General features: G+C 42.8%; 1 protein-coding gene across 1 annotated transcript in view; it reads right to left on the bottom strand.

Moving 5' to 3' along the window:
* KLHL2 (kelch like family member 2) overlaps window positions 1-20,686 on the bottom strand; it is an 81,600-nt gene extending 60,914 nt beyond the window's left edge. Inside the window, exons 1-2 of the mRNA XM_079772550.1 lie at window positions 20,354-20,686; window positions 6,950-7,075 (exon numbers count right to left, since the gene is read on the bottom strand). Of these exons, the coding sequence (XP_079628676.1) occupies window positions 6,950-7,075; window positions 20,354-20,379 (152 nt within the window). The 5' untranslated portion in view covers window positions 20,380-20,686. The remainder of the gene's footprint in view (window positions 1-6,949; window positions 7,076-20,353) is intronic.
* Window positions 20,687-20,910: the final 224 nt, after the last annotated feature.

Genomic DNA, 20,910 nt, shown 5'->3' with positions numbered 1-20,910 from the left:
GTGTGGGGAAACCAAGCCTTTCATGGCACCTCAACTCTCTGAGCACTGAATTTGTATGAATAGCATGCATAAGTCACACGTGGCCCCACCTCTACTATTCTGCCTATTTCCTCCAAGGGTGGCCTGCCTGCTTCTGTAAGTTTCTAGAAGCGTATAAGCAACATTTTCACAAGAGTTTAACCAAGTCCTGTTAGTTTTCCACTTTTCCACACTGTTTACAAACTTGTTTCTGTGGAGTTCATGCAAAAAACTTTCAGAGAACTTATTCGCATCTATTCTCTTTACAGGAGAAACTATAAGAAACATCACGGCCCCTGGCACCGGTGATGACTGCTGTCGTGGGCCTCACCGGTGATGAGCCTGCTCTGCCCTTCAGATTGAAGTATAGCTCATGGGTGGTGCTGATGTAATGGCTCACGATGCTGTATGAGACATCAGGCAGGTCCCACGTTAGAGTCATAAAAGGTGGCATAATGTCTCACGAAGCTGTCATTCCTCCACATCACTAATCTGTGATTCTTCCGTCAGTGCGGAGAACTGACAACGTCTACCATCTGCTCTGAGAATATACAACCACTCTGCAATTCTACGAATTGCATGGGTTCACAAATAACCAGGGTGAGAAACATCAGCAGTGTTTTCAGGAAGATGTTATGCAAGAGCTTTACCTGTACATATTATCTCATTCAGACCCCACCACAATCTTATGAGGTAGATAGGACTGATTTTTACCCCAAAAATGTACAGCTGGGGAAGCCAAGGTTAAAGATGAATAAGCAGCCCTAGCCAGTTTGGCTCAGTGGATAGAGCGCCGGCCTGCGAACTGAAGGGTCCCAGGTTCGATTCCGGTCAAGGGCATGTACCTTGGTTGCAGGCTCCTCCCTGGCCCGGGCCCGCGTCAGGGCGTGTGCGGGAGGCAACCAATCGATGTGTTTCTCTCACATCGATGTTTCTGTCCTTCCCCCCTCTCTTCTACACTCTCTTAAAAATCAATGGAGAAATATCCTCGGGTGAGGATTGAAAAAAAAAGATGAATAATCAGCCTAAAGTCTATCTAGTGGCAATACCAAGATTCAAATCCACACAGACAAGCTCCAGAGGTCTCTTAACCACTATACAAATCCATCTAAAGTTGTGTGGTTTTAAGATGTGTTACAGTTTGAATAAAACAGGGAATAGAAAGTATAAATTAGCCCTCGCCAGTTTGGCTCAGTGGAGAGTGTCAGCCTGAAAACTGAAGGTTCGATTCCAGTCAGGGGCAAGTGCCTTGGTTGCAGGCTTGATCCCCAGTCCTGGTTGGCGCACATGTGGGAGGCAGCCAACTGATGTGTCTCTCTCATGTTTCTCTCTTTGTCTCTCTCCCTCCCCTCCACTCTCTTTGAAGATCAATAGAAGGATTTCCTCAGGTGAGGATTAACATAAAAAAGAAAGATTGTATGAATTATAAATGTGTAAGTTATAAATAACACCAATTTATTATGTGACACAATATATACTAAAAACTATTTTTAAAGTTGTCTATACAGTATAGTTTATAAAGGCCCAATTTTAGGCAGTTTTTAGCACTACCTCTACAAGAATATTTAGAAAAATCGAAGTTTATTTGCTCATTCAACAAGACCTTGCAGGATCATCTCTGCTTGAGACTAGCAGAAAGGACTGAGAATCAAAGATTACAGAATAGAGTAGAACCATTGTAAAGATGCTTTGGAAATAGGGGAGTATCTAAATCAGACTGAGGGGCAGAAAAAGCTTCCTAAAGTTACTGACCTTAAGCTGAGTTCTAAAAACAAGTCAGTGTTAGCTAGATGAAGAAGGAGCAAGAGAACTCCAAAAAGACAGAACAGAATGTGCTGCTGCATGGCGACCTGAAGCAGTGGAGCCCAATGGGGACGTGTGGAACAAGAAGTGTGAAGAGGCAGAGGGTGTGAACAACGGAGAGGAGGGGGTGGGACGGCAGGCAGTCCGCAGAGCTGCACAGTCTCTCAAGAGGGTCACCTGCATTTTCCTACTGTGGGGGGCGGGAGGGGGTATCTGGACACAACTCAAACATCAGTCACGTGCATCTTTATGCCTGTCTTCCTCATCAGTAATCCCACTTAGTGCTCTAGCTTCAAGATGGAACTTAAGTAGAATTACATTTGAACACCTCAAAACCACATAATTAATTATATTCAGTTTCAATTACAATTACTCATTGATCCAATCCTTGTAGCATAACACCTGCTGGGTGTCACACAATTAGCTTATTAACTGATGTTAACTAGTAAGGTAAAAACATTCCCAAACTAGTAGTGTTAAGCCACACCCTGGGTGAGGTCACATGGAGTCTAAGGGCCACATTGCAATTCAAAGACATAGTTTCAGTCCTAACTGGTTTGGCTCAGTGGATAGAGCATTGACCTGTGGACTGAAGGGTCCCAGGTTGATTCAGGTCAAGGGCATGTACCTTGGTTGCAGGCACATCCCCAGTAGGGGGTGTGCAGGAGGCAGCTGATCAATGTTTCTCTCTCATCGATGTTTCTAACTCTCTATTTTTCTCCCTTCCTCTCTGTAAAAAATCAATAAAATATATATATATTTTAAAAAGACATAGTTTCAGTGTTCAATTTTTGTTTTGTCTCTAGATTTTAAAACTGCACACAAAGACGAGAGAGATCTGACCCATCTTCTTAGATTTCAGCCAGTTTGTGTCGACTGAGTCTGGCCCTTAACTCTTTCCAAATGTGCATGCTCACAAGTTGAATGACTCTGGGGTGAGGAGAAAGGAGCAACAAACAAAAAGTCTGGCAATAAAAATAAGAGAAACTTGTTTCAGCAGCCCATGCCCAGTCTACATGGTGAGTTTATGTTCCTCTATTTTATGTTATTACTTAAAATCTAATGAGTGAATGGACTGTGGAAGGAAAAGGCTTTCAAAATAATGAGATACAGTTGCTATTTAGCATAATTTGCATTTACCCATTCATATCCAGTGTGGCTAACTGGGTGCCAAGCACTATGTCAGTTTACCACAATAAGCAAGATAATGTCCATGATAGCAAGGAATTTACAGTCGAGCAGGGAAAACAGACAAGCTAACAGGTAATTACACAGTAAACCGATGACTATTAAGATGGCGCAAGTTTGGGGTGTTTGGGAACACACAAGAGAGGCCAACTCTATGGGGGCTTTGGAAAGAAGTTGCTTCTAAGCTCAAATCTGAAGAACAGGAGTTACACAGACCTTATGTAAAACTCAGATGGCACAGAAAAATAAAAGGCACTCCATCTCCTAAATGAAATGACATCATGAGAATGGGTCCTTCTCGGGGGTGGGGGGGGGGGGGAGAAATAAAACTGCTTTGAAAATTAATAAAACATGCCTAAACATACCAAGACATTCTTCGATTTTCTGATATAAAATGAATGAATTCTTAAGACTAGAAAAACTTATCACTGTTGTATATATATCTTCTTAAAGTAAAATGTGCCATCAGGCTCTGAGATATCAAAAATAATTAGTAGTCACATGAAACAAGAATTTACTTTCCACTGGAAGTGGGGGTGGTGGGCAGCTGACATAGCATCTGTCCACCTTTCTTCCTTGGGTGCCAAAGAAAATCTGGAGGCACTTCCTGCCACATGGCAGGGAATTCAAGTAACAATCGAGGTGCCAGGCTGGTGAAATGTGCTCTTAGTCAGAGTCCACAAGGCAAACACAGACCACAGCCTAGAAATGTGCCCCAGGACATCTTGGAACAGCATCAGGTGTTAGGACAAAAAAAGAAGGCAAGAAATTAAAAAAAAAAAAGAAGAAAAAAAAAAAGAGGCAAGAGCTCATTTTGCTGAAAAGCATTCTCACAGGAGAAATCCACCACCTCATCCCCTTCTCTGACATCTCCTGAAGTACTAGACACTGGAAGGGGATGGGCAAGTCTGACACTGTTTTTGGCTCCCATGCAGCCTTTTTGGGCATGTTAGCTGATTTCGAAGGAGAACTGTGCTTACAAATACTTGTTGAATGCACTGTGTAGTAGTGACTGCAGGATTTCTAAACGAAGTAATTTTAAGTTATTCATGCTCACATGGGGCTGGGAAAGAGAGCTATATCTGGGCCTCCTGTCTAAAAAACCTCCAAAAACTAGTCTATATTAATTCTTTAACTTAAACCTTACAAAACTCCTGTTCTCCCACTCCCACAACCACACTTTACACCAACTATAATTGGAAGAAAAGTGACTTTTACTCCTCAAATTTCACTTCCATCAGGCAAAAATTCACAGGACTCTCTGGCAGACAACTGTTATTCTACCAATTAGAGGGGCAGCCCAAGAGCAGAGTGGTGAGAACAAGGAAGCTCTTTCCCAGAAGTCAGGAAACCACTCTCAGCCACCCTTTCCTGGCAGCAGGAAGTTGATGCAAGGACAGGAAATAAGAAGTGATTTTCAGCTGTACAAGGAGTAGGCCTCTTCAGAGATTTTTTTTTTTTAAAGAGTTACTCCAATGCCTATAAGGGGTAAGAGAGAAGAGAATGGCATCAAATACAAAAAAAAAGCGGGGGGGGGGGGGGGGGAGAGAGGGGAGGAGGGATAGTGAATCCCAAAGAGAGTTCATTTTTTAAAACACTAGCAGTTGATGACTTCTTTATACAATCCTGGCTATACACCTGGCAGCCAACACTCTCCAGCTATTCAAAGGTCATTCTTTGTTCTGAAAATCAGTATCAACTACCCGACTGGTGATACACTAGCTACTGAAATGGTGCAACACAAAAAACATGAAGGTACTACTTCACAGCCATATAGTTCACGCCCAAAATGAAACAAATAGGCGAATGAAAGCTACAGCTAAATAATCCTAGCAGGAGGCAAGGACACTTGGCCTGCAGGTAAGCAGGAAAAAAATCTCATGGGCTCCGGGAATGTCAGAGTCACAGTGAACCTTAGGCTGCATCCCGTCCACGCCCCTCACTTTATAGTTAAGGCTCAAAGAGAGGCACTCACACAACACTGGTAAAGGCCACAGCTACCACACGCCAAGGAAGTGGGGAAGAAATGTGAATAGGACTATTAAAAGTCAGTCTTGCCTGGTTGGCATGGCTCAGTTGTTAAGCATCGATCTATGAACCAGGAGGTCACAGTTTGATTCCCAGTCCCCCAGTAGTGGGTGAGCAGGAGGCAGCCGATCGATGTTTCTCTCTCAATGTTTCTCTCTTATGGATGTAGCTATCTCACTAACCCTCTCCCTTCCTCTCTCTCAAATCAATAAAAATATGTATATTTTTTAAAGCCAGTCTTTCTAGACTTTTCAAAGGAAAAGAAAAGCCACTAAAGATCTGTCTTAAAATAACCTATATTCTTACTTTTCTTTCAATTCCACTTAGGAACCACTGCATTTTACATTCTAATAATTACTGTTGCAATGGGATTAAAATACTGAAACAGCATGGCCAAACCTGCTGGGTAATCCCAGCTACATTTTTTTCCCAAAGACTAAATGAAAACCTGCTTATTGAAAATGTTGTCAGAGTAAGACTAGGAAGGAAGCAAATCAAACATCCAATATTCATTTTAACTTTCTCTTGTCCCTCTCTCTTCAATCCACTCTCCACCCAGAAGCCAGTGTGCTCTTTGCAAAATACAACTCTGATCATGTCACATCACTACTTAAAATTCTTTAATGGCTTTCTCCCAGGAACTCCTGATTAAGAACAAAATGCATAAGGTCCTAAGAATGCTGGCCCTCACCTACCCACGCAGCCTCCTCTCTTGCCATGACCTCCTGGCCATCTGTGCCCCAGCTGCTCCTGAGTCCTCCAGTGAGGCCAGCTCCCGTCCATCATAGACTTGAGCACTGCTATTCTCCAGCTAGAACACAGTTCTCTAATCTCTCTCACTCCATCTAGACTTTATTTCCTTACCTCTATTTCTTTTCAGATCTCAGCACAATTATGCCCATCTTCTCAGGGAAGCCTTCCTTCATAGCCTTGTTATCTGCCTCCATATCCCTTCTTATAGCACTTACTGCCACTGGAATTATTTATATGATTCTTTGACTGATTAATGCCTGCTTCCTATTGTCAACCATAAGCCCCATGAGGACAGCAACCATGTCTGTTTTGGCTCACCATTGCATTCCCACCAGTAGATAAAGTTATTAACTCTTTAATTTAATTAAAGAACAAATGAACAAACAAGACATAGCACAGAGACATTAAGGGAACGTTTAAGTCACTCCCTTTTTAGCCCAAACTTTTAAATATGTGGGGGGAAAATGTCTTCCACAAAATGCTAAGAAAACAAAACCAATACTGTTCATACATACATTAGTCTCTTAATTAAAAAAAGAAAAGCTACTCATATTTCAATCCACTTTTAAAGTCACTCTTTTCATTACAGTGACTCTTAACACATTTGAGAATTACCTAAGCAATGGGTAGGTTCCTAAAATTACTACCACCACCACCAAAGAGAGAGTTACATTCTTCTCTAAAACTTTTCTTTCCATATTCTTTGTGATAACAAGTTAGGAACCCTAGACTACCACTGTCCAACAGAAATATAACACAAATCACACTTTTCTAGTAATTACATTTAAGAAGAAACAGTGAAACAAATTTCAATAATAATTCTATTTAACCCAAAATATCCAATATATTATCATTTCAAAATGTAATCAACATTTTAAAACTTATTAGTAATTATTTACCATTCTTTCTTTTGTACTAAATCGTGGAAATCCATTATGTATTTCCTGCTTACAGAACATCTCAATTCATAATAGCCACAAGGTCAATATGGCTACCATTCACACTTCTAATCAATTATTTGCTCTCTTTCTTCCTTTAAAACACTTGCAGAAAAGGCTTTTAAAAAGCAACAATGAGGCAAGAGGAGTGTATTTACTATAAACAGCTGAAAATTAAAGGGAAGACACCCATGTTTACATGTATGTTAATGTAATGATACCTTCTTAATTCGTTCATGACTTTAAAAGCTTTCTTCACGTGCCAAGGATTCACTGTCACTGGGCAGTGTTTTTCAGTACTATCATCTTTTGAATCGACAGGCTTCTGGTGACCCTGCTTTGTGCATCTGTAGATAAAAGAAAAGAACAAAAAACAGAAAAAGACTTTATTAAAGATAATTTAGGTTAGGCTTTTCAGGCTGCAATACAGATACAGTGAATGCCCCCTCCCACACTTCTTTAGAAGTCTCACAGTATAGTATATGCCAATGTAGGATTAAAGGCAATTCAGAACTTTCTGATGGTCACTATGAATTTAACAAAAAAGTGGGAAATTACCTCCCTGGTGTCAAAGCTCTGTCAAAGATGAGCACCAAAAATTCAGTAAACATGGTTCAGCAGACACCTCCAAATAAAATGCTAAGAAATGATCTCCTCTGTTGGATAACTTGGTAAATGATAGAGCCAGATAAGAGGCATGTCTGACTCTCAAGCTCATCTTTTCATTAAGTTTCCACATCATTTCCTGCATTTAGCAATGAATATTTAATTTCATGTTTAAATTTATAATTTTTAAGAACACAAGGCCATATTGGTATTACTGTATAAATTATTCTTCCGAGACTTGGAAGCCAAAAAATAGCAAATAAAATCAGGGTACCTAGGAGAGGAGGTGAAATTAACTGCTAATGGACACAAGGGAACTTTGATAAAATGGCTGTACAACTTTAGAAATTTACTAAAAATCACTGAAGTATACAATTATGTGGGTGAATTTTATGACATGTAAATGATATCTCAGTAAATTCATTAAGTAAAAAAATCAGGTTACCAAATTAAGCCTTACAAAACCTCTCTCTATATATATATCATATATATCACATAAGAACAGCAGGCAAACATCATTAGTTATTGTGTTTCTCTTCATAACTCTTTCCTGACACATTTCTGAAAGGCTGATTCATTTTTAAAAATACTATCTTTCACTAATTCATTCGGCAAATATTTCTTGATGGCCCACTATGTACCAAGCACTGTTCTAGGCTCTTGGAATACATCAATAAACAAAACAAAGATCCCTGTCCTCATAGAGCTTGGAGTCTACCGTGTGGCGTTGGAAGAGGGGGAGGGGGATACACATAACAAATCATGAAAGTATGAGGCACGTTAGACAATGGAAAGAGCTATGGAAATAAGAAAAGGGGCAAGGTAAAGAGAGTAAGGAGTGCATAGTGAGACCAGGACTGGGGCAGGCAGGGACAGGGGAGTGCAGATCATGTAGGGCCTCATAGGACATTGTAAGAACTTTGGCTTTTACCCTGGAGTGAAATGGGGAAGCACTGCAGAAGAATAACACAATCCAACTTACATTTTCAAAGGATCATTTTGGCTGCTGGTTGGGAATAGTCTATATGGGTAGAAGATGAAAGGGGGAAAGCTATTTAGGAGAGTAATGCAGTGGGAGATGAAAGTCACTCAGAGCAGGGTAGTGGCAGTGGAGACAGGAGCAGTGATGAGAAGTGGCTCAGTTCTGATATATTTTAAAGGTAGTGTCAATAAGATTTGTTCATAAAATGAAAGATTTGTTCACAAATGGCATGTCAAGAAAGTCAGAATGACTTCAAGGTTTTTGGCCTGAGCAACTGGAAGGATTGAGTTTCTGTTTATTGGATGGGGAAGGCTGTAAGTAAAACCGGTTTGCAGGTAAGAAAATGAAGAACTCAGTTTTAAACATGTTGGTTTTAAGATATCAGACCTTGAAGTGAAGATGTCAAAAAGATATCAGATGGATACTGGAGCCTAGAATTAGAGAGAAAAGTCTAGCTGCAGCAATGTGGACATCATTGATTACCTAGATCAGAGATTTTCAACCTTATCCATCTCATGGCACACATAAATTAACTAGAGGACCAGTGCACAAATTCGTGCATGGGTGGGGTCCCTTGGCATGGCCAGCAATCGAGGCCTATTGGGGGGCTGGCCGGCCAGAGGGGAGGGTCTGCGGGAGGTTGGCTGTGGGAGCGCACTTACCAATAGGGGGAAGCTCCTGCATTGAGCGTCTGCCCCCTGGTGGTCAGTGCGCATCATAGCAACTGGTCAACTGGTCGTTCTGGTCTTTCAGTCATAACGATCACTTAGGCTTTTATATATAGAGATTACTAAAATTCTTTTGCACACCAAAAATATATTTTTTTGCCAATCTGAACAAAAAATAGGTATAATTTTGATTCATTCACATGGGATGGTTTTGTTGTGTTGGGTGTTGTCATTTTTTTTATTTGACAATGTAGCAGAAAAAGAGGCCAGTGCCCCTAACTAGTCAGGTATTGTATGTTTTTAAAATTCTTGTACCAGTTGAAAATCACTGACCTAGACCAGCAGTCGCCAACCTTTCGGACCTCACGGACCACCAGTGGTCCGCAGACCACCGGTTGGCGACTGCTGACCTAGACGGTACAGGAAGCCATGAAACTCAGGCACTCAAACATTCAGGTAACCTCCAACATGAACCACATGTTATCCTTGCTCATTCCCACATGCCCCCAGAATCTACACTGAGACAGCTGATTCTTCCAGAGCTTACCTACTAGAAGGGAGCATCAGTCCTGCTTCCCCACCATGTGAGAGTTTTTAAAGGGGCCTTACAAATGACTTCATGCAAGGCATTGCACCTAGTGGATGAGCCCACAACTGGAGTGCACTCTACTCCCCGTGGCCTCGTGTGTGCATGTGTGCGTGCGTGCATGCGTGTGTGTGTGTGTGTGTGTGTGTGTGTGTGAGAGAGAGAGAGAGAGAGAGAGAGGAATGAGTTACACCTGGCCTAAGAAAAAGAACTAGTAAGTCTAGAAGTCAAAAGATAGCAGAACATCTAGATCTGATGAGATGGCTGAGGAAATACTTTATGGTATAAGACATATTCTCAGAATGCCACCTCCTTTCTTTCTTTCGTAGAGAAAACAGTAGGAAAAAGGAGAAATGTGTAGATATATGCAACCTATACAAACTGTCTGACCATGTAACCCTGAATGTTCACATATACAACAATTTAGTAATATTTACATCAGCTTCTAGTTTAATAATTTGGAATTTACAACACAGAGAAAATATAATATTGAGGATCAGCAAACTACAATAGAAAGTTTTTCAGAAAATGCTCAAAATAGAAAAGCAACTCTGCCCTAGAAAGAATATCATTAAAAGTCAAGAATGCTTATATTTACTGAAGAAATTAGAAATTAAGACTTCTAGTATTAGAGAATTAACTTTAAGACAGCTACCACACAACCAATAATGTCTATATTGGTGCTTTCTGAAAGCTATTTTCAGCTCCCACTTTCTTTATGTATTCCAGGAACTCTACAAAGAAAAGGCTTTATTCAAATGCTTAAAGAAATAAGTAAGAAATAACATTAAAATTTTTTTTAGTGTTCTCTGTACTGACAGCCACTTAAAAACAGCACCCTGCTGCACAAGTCTACATCTGCAACACTAAAGCCCTTTCCATATTTTTCCATTTCCTATGTGGTTTTGTGTTAGATGGTCTCTCATTCAGAAACAGAAATGAGTAACAGAACATTACACTTCATGTCTAAAACTACAGATATGGGAAATGAACACATACTAGGAAGCAGCTAAGTGGAAGGTAACCCTTTAAGTTATACCATTGTAAGTGCAGAATTATATCTTGTCCCTGCTTCTTTTGCTCTTCATTCTGAGAACTGTCTTCTTTAAAATATCTGGAGGAGATACTTTTCCAAGGTTTTTTGCTTTTAAGTCTTTCCCTAACTCTAATTCCAAAATCAGCCTTAAAATTATCCAATGGTCTATTGTTACAAAACATACTCTAAAATAGTTGAGCCTTCCAAGAGTTTGGTTTCTAGCACACTGCTATGTTTTGTAATAGATAATCCTAAAGCCTTCTTTCAATGACTGATTCTTCTGCACATTCCCAGCTGTGGGCAAAGGTGGCTTCTCAGACCAGCTAACTTTCTAACTCTGGCTGAGAACACATTACTGACAACAACTGAATTCTCCAAGAAGAAGCAAATAGAGGCTGGGCTGTCCCCTTCGAAGAGTCCAGACTCCACAATGAGGCAAAGGTTTAAACCTACGGCAAAAATTTTGAGGGCACTTTAAAAATTAGGTCCAATTTCTTTAACATGTGCATCATTTACTTGAGCACAGTGATGTCCAGTGGAGGGGGACAGAAGGATCACAATGACCCTAGCAATTTTTTCAAACTACACTTAACCATCCCGCTTCGCATGAAGATTCAGGCAAGCCCTTTTTATAGGACTAAGAATGACAGCATCTCCAGGAGTAGGGGTGAATGGAGGCTATGCATAATTTTTTTTTAAGTGATGTAATGTGCCCCACCACCTACTTAACTCCCACTCCAGGACAATCATCTCAGATTGAGAACAAACACTAGAAAATATGGGTTGGTTATGTTTTTTACGCTTTCTGGCAGAAACAATGCTATAATTCATGTGAATGATGCAGCTGCAAAATTTAACGGGGGACTAGACATTTTCACATTCAGAACACAAATACTTAGCCCCTGGGTGACCACCATCTCTGCTCTCCCTTTTGCCTGTTCACCTCAAAAGCTGCAAGACTCCCCTGCCTGCAATGAGTCACCCACCATTACTCACAAATTTCTGCCCAGTTCACGTCAGCAGCTGTTGTTTTCAAAGTCAGCACCCATGCTGTATGGCTCTGAAGTTTCTCCATTACTTTATAATATCGCTTTGGTTTTCTTTGCTGTCTTCCTGGCTAAACTTGCATTCTGATGCTGGTTATAGTACTAACATTGCTTCCATACACAAGTCCAGGATATCAGAACTATAACTAATATTTCAACTAATATGTGTCATGTCACTACAGTTTTCCAACAACACAGTCTCACATCCTTCATCTCACCCAAACAACCACCACACTATTATAAACTTTTACAGGTTGTAAAAGTAGAGGGCTTTCTCTCTTGCAAAACCCTCCGTGAGGTAGAGTTGTGGTTTCAGTTTTTGCAATTAACTAAAGGCAAAGAGATGTGCTTTGCAAATTTCCTACAAGCGTTTAGAATTTAAACTTTTATTAGGTCCAGAACCAGTAGACTAACTGTGACCTATAAACATATGGTGCTATTACACAAATAAATATAGCTTAAAATGTTAATGTCTGGCCCTGGCCAGTTTGGCTCCGTGGATAGAGCATCAGCCTGCGGACTGAAGGGTCCCGGGTTCAATTCTGGTCAAGGACACATGCCAGGATGTGAGCTCAATCCCCAGTGGGGGTGTGCAGGAGGCAGCCGATCAATGATTCTCTCTCATCATTGATGTTTCTATAGCTGGCTCCCTCCCCTTTCCTCTCTGAAATCAATAAAAATATATTTTTTAAGTGAATATCTACCCTAGACATGTAAGAACTTGAACTATACCTTCAATATATATAGTTTTAGAATTGTATATGAAGCATCTTGTGAGATTAGCAAAACTTCCTATCCAGACACAGAACATCTTACAGACAACATCAAAATAATGCCACTGAACAGTTCAGTATAATATATATATCGCTAAAAGTTACCTTTCTGATTTCCCAGAACTGGAAAAGAAACATCTAGAAAAACTGGAAATGTCCAATGTTACTAAAATGGATTAGCCCTTGGCCTAGGCAGTTTGGCTCAGTGGATAGAGCCTTGGCCTGCAGACTGAAGGGTCCCAGGTTCGATCCTGGTCAAGGGCACATGTCCAGGTAGTGAGCTCGATCCCCATTAGGGGGTGTGCAAGAGGCAGCCAATTAATGATTCTCTGTCATCATTTATGTTTCTATCTCTCTATCCCTCTCCCTTCCTCTCTGAAGTCAATAAAAATATTTTTAAAGTAAATAAAATGGATTAGCCCTTAAGGTAGAGTACTGAACCTATTGGTGGACAGAGGGAGGTATTACATGCCACCCCTCTTCAGCTCCCAGGACTTGGCTGTGTGGCTTTCTGGTAAGCTGTGGGGAAGCTTTGGCAGGAGGAGGTGGTTGGGATGTCTGAGGTGGAGAGGTTGATGGAAGCTGGAGCATAATTGCTCTCAGATAGAACAATAGAGCTGTATAAAGCTCTGCTTCAGTTCAATTCGGCTCTCTCTCCTTCTTTCCCTCCCACCTACATGACAAACAGAGCACAATCAGGCACTTTTTGTCCCTGACAGTGCCTGTTACCAGGAAAGGGACCAGGGTAAAAACATATCTTATGCAAGATCATTCTTATTTTAAAGAATATGTTATAAACAATTAACAAAGCACTGTCAGAGTGGGATATTTATGAGGTTCTACAAGAGGAGGAGGTTGATGAGCCATTTCAAACATTTTCATGTCTTTTATCACTCATATTTCTGATATTGTTTTGCCACTTTTCCTAGTATTGCCATCACTTGGCTGGTAAGAGAGGGCAGCAATATGACTTGGCAATTCAGTTGAATGGGCTACATTTTCCAGCGCTTGAATGCAAAGGCACTAGAAGAGGGCCAGAATCAGCTGGATGACCCGGATTGTACTCCTGCCTAAGCCAAATACTAACCAACTGACCTTGAATTAATTACTCAGCCTCTCTGGGCTTCAGACTGTTTAATTATAAAAAGGGTTTTGTTATTCCACAAATATGTCTAATATAAGCCATAACATGAAAGTCAAAGGTAATAACACCTCCCCCACTTGCCTCAGGGAACTATCCAAGTACTAAACACTACCGAATGTAAACAGAGTTCAGAAGAAAAATGTTAAAGTAGGGAGCTAAACTGAATATGGAGAGATATTTTTACGGATTTTATGGGTCTTCCTCATCTTTAATTGCAATAGTCAATTAAAATTATTAATAATACTCCAGATGACCACCACTGTTAGTAAATCAAGGTGGTAAGCCCTGACTAGATGCCTACTGCGTGCCCTGTACTAAGCAGGGGAAGGGATATAAAGGAGGCTGAACACAGCAGCCTTCTCCAGTTACCATCTAATCGGGGAGGCACATCTGAAACCATCGAGGAAGGGCACAACCATACAGGTGCAAGATTACAGGCTACTAATTATAAATACCATTGGAATGCAAAGAGAGCTGGAATGAGTTGAAGGAAATAAGCAAGACTTTTTGAAGGAAATGGGGCTCCAACTCAGTTATTTTAACTGGGGGCAGGAAAAAGTCTGGCAACTCCTGGCTTGTGATAAGGCACACACATAAGATATCTGAACACATAAGATATAGCCCAAATGATGAAGGGTTGTGACTACCTGACTGAGATAGCTAGTTTTGACATCACTCTAAGATATTGGGGGGAGGGGGGTGTCAAATAGTAGATGGACTAAAAGGTGAGGAGAGAAAACAGAGCTCAGTAGGAGAAAAATCCGGTATCAAGTGATGAAATCTGTTCATTAAAATAGTAGCAGTCAGAATGGACACTTGAAACCAAGGCTCTACAGTTCCTGGAAGCCGATAAGATGTGGAGGGTGACGAAAGACAGAAATCAAAGACCACTCCAAGGATGTGGGTAGATTGATTATTCCACTGAATAAGTAGAGATGTTATAAAGGGAAATCAGTTTTAGAACAAAGATTATGAACTCAGCTTTAGAAATGTTAAATCTGAGATATGAGCTAAGAGTAGATTCAAGTTTGAAGCACAGCTCTTGAGCCCAGTCTTAAGAAACAGATGGAGCCACAACTTAGCAATTAATAGTTGATTGAAAAGAAGTGGCCAAGGCCTGCATCTGTGAGGAACAGCTACTGCCAATGAACAGTGACAGAAGAGAAGCCACCGAAGACAAAAAAAGTGATCCACAAAGAGAGATTAGAGACCCAGTTTCTCCTCTATGATAAGCTTGGGAAAGTAATTTAACCTCTGAAAAAAAGGTAATTATAAGAGACCTGCCCAGCCGGTGTGGCTCAGCATTTGGAACCAAGAGGTCGCTGGTTCAATTTTCGGTCAGGGCACATGCCTGGGTTGCAGGCTCAATCCCCAGTGTGGGGTGTGCAGAAGGCAGCCGATTGATATATTTCTCTCTCTCATCGATATTTCTCTCTCTCTATCCTTCTCCCTTCCTCTCTCTAAAAAGCAATAAAAATATATCCTATATAATAAAAGCCTAATATGCAAATCGACCAAACAGCGGAACGACGGGTGGAACTGGTTGCTATGATGTGCACTGACCACGAGGGGGCAGACACTCAAAGCAGGAGCTGCCCCCAGCCTCCAGGCCAGCCAAGGCAGATGCCAGCGGGGGGTGGGGGGGAGATGACAGTGATTGCCCCACAGAGGGTGGCAACCAGCAGCGGTAGTGTGGGGCAGGGCCAGCGAGCAGGAGGCGCCAGGCCGGTCAAGGCGGGGCCAGCGGGGGCCCCCCGGTTGCCCCACCAGTCGCCCCACAGATCAGCCCTGATCACTGGCCAGGCCTAGGGACCCTACCCATGCATGAATTTCGTGCACCGGGCCTCTAGTTTTAAATAAATAAATTTGCGAAAAACAATTTTAAAAATTATAGGACCTACACTACAAGGTAGGTTGTTGATAAGATTAAATGAAATAAAGTGATAAAATAAAGTAAGTCACATTTAGCAACCTAAAAACTAGAGGAGAACCCAAGAAAAGGTAATGCCATGGAAAGCAAGGGCTTGTTTTTCAAGGCAGAATCAGTGAAAAGAACTGGTCCAAAAAATACATTAGCAAATGCCAAGAGTCTGAAATGAAAAAGTACATAAGACAAAGTATATTAACCCACCCACTACAGTAATTGTGTTATATATTTGTTCCCTATCAGTTTCAACCACGAGGAAAAGGACTTTGTTTTGTTTTCTGAGTTTTTCCCAAAGCCGGGTCATAGTAGGTACCCAATAAATCTGAACAAAGCCTGAACTCTCTCATTTCGAACAGTAGATACATTTAGAATTTGGAAGAATTCTATCAAAAAGCATTCTGAAAGGCAATTTTCAATTCTTCATATCACCTTGATCTTAAGAAAGAAAGAAGTTGAATTGTTTTCATAAACACTCCTGGTGCAGTTCCATAACAATCACAGATGAGTACATTTAGAGTCACCTTCACAAAAGCATAGTTATTAATATTTATTAAATGCCAACTAAGCGCACTAGAAAATATTAACCAGAAACAAGAGGTTTTGGGGGTTTCTGATGGGAGGTGGAGCAGTGATTTTCCAGCGTCAGAAAATTTTAAGACTGCTACATAAATGCTACTATTCCAGAACCCACTTTTCAAGTTCCCAAATGTAGTTAGAAATTTTCTTTATATATTACACTTCCTTCAATACACAAGGATTCACTTGTCTTCTTTCAACATTACGTAAGTATTTTAAAGATTTTTGTCTATCATTGAAGAGGTTCACCTATAATCTGAGAGATGCCCAATTTACTTAGGACTAGTTAGACAAAAAACTAGTTAAACTCTTAATAGCCAGAGGGCTATAAAAGACAAACAAATGGATATTGGGATAACCAATGGCAAAGTTCCAAATTCACAGGAATTGAATCTTAGAATTAGAAAGAGCATTAAAAGGTAATCTGGTCCAGTGGACCGCAAATGTCAGACTTCAATGAACTTTTAACTGGTCTGTGATAAAATGAGGGCAATGTAGTAAGTTTTCATAAAACTAAATTTATTCCACTTAAGAACTATCCTTTATTCTGAGATGATGTCCTTCTTTGAATTGGGAAGGGGTACTAAAATGTCCTTTCTTTTACAAAAAGATGGTAGTTGATCATTAGTTTATCAATAATTTCTTTGCTTGGCAAAACAAAAACAAAAAACTCAGCAATTCTATGTTGGACTTCAATTTTACAATCTAGTGCTTAAATCCCTTAGAACTCAGTCAACAAGATGTTTGCCAGCCTATGCTTGAACACCTCCAAAGTTCAAGAGTGTCCAGTGATGTGGAATCGACTGAAAAAAGGTATGGTTGCATCTGAAGCTTGTTTGCTTAGTTTTGAAAAGGAAAAGCAAAAAAACAAGGTCTGTAGAGAGAAAGTCAGCTTGTGAAAGAAGAGCCAGCAGGAAAACAAAGGCCAAGAAAACTGTTCAGTGAGGGGAGGTCAAAGGATGAACTGTGTCCTATACCCACTACCTAGTCTTCCCTTAACCATTAGGAAAATCCTCTCAAAAATAACTCTGAAAGTTAAAACATATAAAACATTCCTGAGGTCAGGGCTTATCCTTTTACATTTCCTTTTGTACATCTCAGTTGATGGCCTGAAACGCCTTTACTAATTTCCACCTAACTTAGTTGCACACCTTTCAGATTCTGAGGCACATGTCCCATGGTCATACTATCACCCAGAACTCAAAACGCAACAGCACCTAAATACTCTGTGTACCCAAGGATGCAAAAACACAATAAGCAGAGATATTAAAGCCCAATAACAATCCATATGAAAATCAAAAGGGATGAGGAGTGGAAAAAAAGAGAAGAAATCAAAACCTAATTTCAACAAGCCCATGGTGAAGGAACAAGAGAACCTGGGGCACAGTCGCCTCCATTCCTCCAAGACAATATGCCAACAGGCAAGAAGAGAGCAAGGTGGGATTTGAAAGCAATGTAAAACTGACTGTTAAGAGAGAAGTATGAGCAAAAGTACCACACACTGCCAGACAGAGAGACGGGCACTCTAATATTGGCAGAATGAATGAAATAATAGACAGACACTCGCACCAAGAGGATCTGAGTCCCTGGTTCCTACGACATCATCCAAAGCACTTGAAGCCCGCGTCAAACATCTTTCTTTGCCTTAAAACCCAGGCTACCAATCTAACCTTATGAAAGGCTGAGCCCTCCCAATAACTTTCACCGGCCTCTGTCCTAGTCTAGCTCTAGCCCAGTGAGGCCCAACGAAACTGCCTCCCAAAGACACTGCCTGCATTTCTCAAATCCAGCGCCCATGATTCAGAACAGAAGGAAAAAACAAGTTAGTGGGAGTGGAAGCAAACAGGCCAAGGGGCGGGAAGGAAGACTATTTCTGATTTACAGAAAGGTAAACAACACTCTTAGGGACTCTGGAATGGGAATTAATCCTAGTTAGACCAAGAGAAAATAAAACCTATTTGTATGTATTATCAAATGAACAGAAACAATGCAAAAGTCTCACCAACTCTGGCCACCCATGATGTAAAGAAGTTTTAACAATGCTTTCATCGCTGTGGGCATTCCAGGTTTTCCATTACCTCTCAGCCTATCATTGTTAAGGCACTACTGACGGAGTCTCAATACCAAAGAATTGTGCAAGACACCAAAACTATGATTAGCTGATCCTTCCTAGATTCCATTTATCAACATTTGCATGCAAACATCTATTTCATTTTTTTTAAATTACAGTTTACATTCAGTATTGTTTTGTATTAGTTTCAAATGTACAGCATAGTGGTTAGACCATCATACACTTTACAAAGTATCCCCCCAACCCCCGGTTATTTTTTATTATTTATATTTAAATCATTGTTTATGTCTCTACGCCCTCCCTCCAGAGCCTGCTTTTCCACACGCATTCTTTTCAAAGAAAGGATGGGAGAGGGATAGAAACATCAATGATGAGGTTCATCCACAGGCTGCCTCCTCCATGCCCCCACTGGGTATGTGACCACCTGGTTCGTGGGTCAATAAACACTGAGCCACACTGGTAGGGCTTTCTCTTTCCTTTAGGTCCCTCTGCTCAAAAAGCAAAAAGGGATTGTAGAGAACTAATATAAAGGGGGCAGCTTTGCTACAGAAAACATCTACGTGGTTTATTGTACATACTATGTGTTGTCTATACACAAGTAGCAATTGCTGCCTTCAGTGCCTCTAAGCCTGGACGTAACTTGTGCTGGTGCTATGCTCACGCTGCTGATGTTAACAATCCACCATCATGTTTCCTAGGAATCAGGAGCTTTCCTGAACCTGCTAAGGGACAAAACCAGACCCCAAAGCCCTCAAAGCCACAGTGATCATGAAGCAACTGAGCCCTCATATCTATCAGCCCAGGAGGGTCAATTCAAGAGGCTTATCATCTGCTCCTTAGATCCCCACGACCTGTTCCACTCAAGCTAAAATCCACAAGGCACTTTTAAAAATTGTAATTCCAGAATCCTATTAGATTTCCTAAAAGGGTTCAGCATCAAAAAAAATTATTAAGCAGAAGCCTAATTAATATCCATATTTTGTCCGGAATGCTACCAAATAATCACAAGAGGCGGATGAGGCACAACTGCCATGGAATGAAGCTGGCAAAAATCGAGGTAAAAAAAAAACACGGTAAGACTCCATGAATAAACTCTCATGAAAAGGTAAGCCGTTCTTCAGAACGAGGTGTGTCTGCGGTTTGAAAAGTCAGATTCAAGGGGCTCTGGTTCCTTCAGAAAGGTTCAACAAAGGAAGGCACATCAAATGTGAAAATGTCAGAACTCGGAGATTTATAGTTCACTTTTTACCAAAAATGTTCTTTAAAAATCGTGTACTCAACAATGTAACATCTTCCATATCATTGTTCAGCTGTGATTATTCCTAAGAAGTAATTCTGTTGTAGGTGATCTTGAATGAATCTGGGTACCAAGAAGAAGAAAAAAAAAAAAGACACCTGTGCCTGGCAGGTCGCTACACCAGGGAGGTGTCCAGGGTACCAAGGAGACAGAGGATGCTCTGATTTCTGGATACAGTGTTCTGCAGTGCCAGGTAAGCGAGGTCACATGCCCTGAAACAGCCCAACGGCTCACTCCGCGCTGTCAATGCTCCCTCAATTAATTTTACTAGAAATTCGGAGAAGCAAGCCACCGAAGATCAATCCATTGAGACGCCGGGCGTAGGGTACTTCCCAGCACCCTTTGGCCAGCGGGCTCGCGAGCATCCTCACACCTCCATGCCCGAGGAAGGGGTCGGCCAGCTGGGCACCGGCAGCCCGTGCATCTCAGGGAGGTACCCACGGTGGGCATCTCAGGGAGGTACCCACGGTGGGCATCTCAGGGAGGTACCCACGGTGGGCATCTCAGGGAGGTACCCACGGTGGGCATCTCAGGGAGGTACCCACGGTGGGCATCTCAGGGAGGTACCCACGAGGGGCAGAGTCCCCAAACACAGCCCCAACCCCGAACCTCCCCTTCACTAGGGACCGGGGAGACCCTTCCCAGGAAACCCTGGGCAGCGTTTTAAGTCTCCGCCTGGCCAGGCTGAGTTTCCGTCCGCGTCCGCCTCGGGACTGCGGGAACCGCGCCTCGTCACGCCCCGCCAGCTCCCACCGCCCGCCGCCCCCGGCGTCGGCTCCCCGGCGGCTCCCGGCGCTCCCACGCCGGCGAGCACCCGGCGGCCGTCCCCGAGCAGCGCCCGCGATCGGCGACACGCGCCGCAGCGGCGCCCTCGCCGCAGCGGCACAGCCCGCCCGCCCGCCCGCTCACTCACGCGGGAGGCAGCGGCGGCGTCTCCATTGTGGCTCCTCTCGGGCTTCAGAACGCAGGCACCGACCGCCGCCGCCAGCACCATTCCAGCCGCGGACGCCGGCACTGCCCGCCCGCCGAGCCGCGTTCCATCCGCCCCGGGCGGGGAGCCGCTCGCCTCACCGGGCGCCACCACCTGCGGCGGCGGCCCCCGCGGCCATGGCCCGCTCGGCCGGGCGCGCTCCGTCTGACTGCGCGGCTCCCGCGCTCGCCCGAGTGCGGGGCGGCGGCGGCGGCGGCGGTGGGACGGGCGGGCGCGCGGGCTCGGCCACTTCCGGGTTCGGCCCCGCCGGCGCCGACGCCGTGACGGGACGGCGGTGCGGCCTCCCGCGGCGGCCGGGGACCCCTCCCTCGGCGCCTCCTCTTCCTCCGCCTCCTGCAGCTGCTGGGGCGGCGCGGGCCGGCGGGGCGGGACCGGGGCGGGGGCGCCTGCAGTGGGTTCTGAGGGTCACCGGGCGGGAAGCTAGGAAATGGGAGGTGGGGTGTTGTCTGTGCAGGAAAGGGGCGCCCGAAAGCACAGCA

Source organism: Cnephaeus nilssonii (genome assembly GCF_951640355.1).
Source record: "Cnephaeus nilssonii genome assembly, chromosome: 5".
In the NCBI taxonomy this organism is placed as follows: domain Eukaryota; kingdom Metazoa; phylum Chordata; class Mammalia; order Chiroptera; family Vespertilionidae; genus Cnephaeus; species Cnephaeus nilssonii.
Note: the sequence above shows the minus strand (reverse complement) of the source record. Positions and strands in the feature narration are given on the sequence as shown.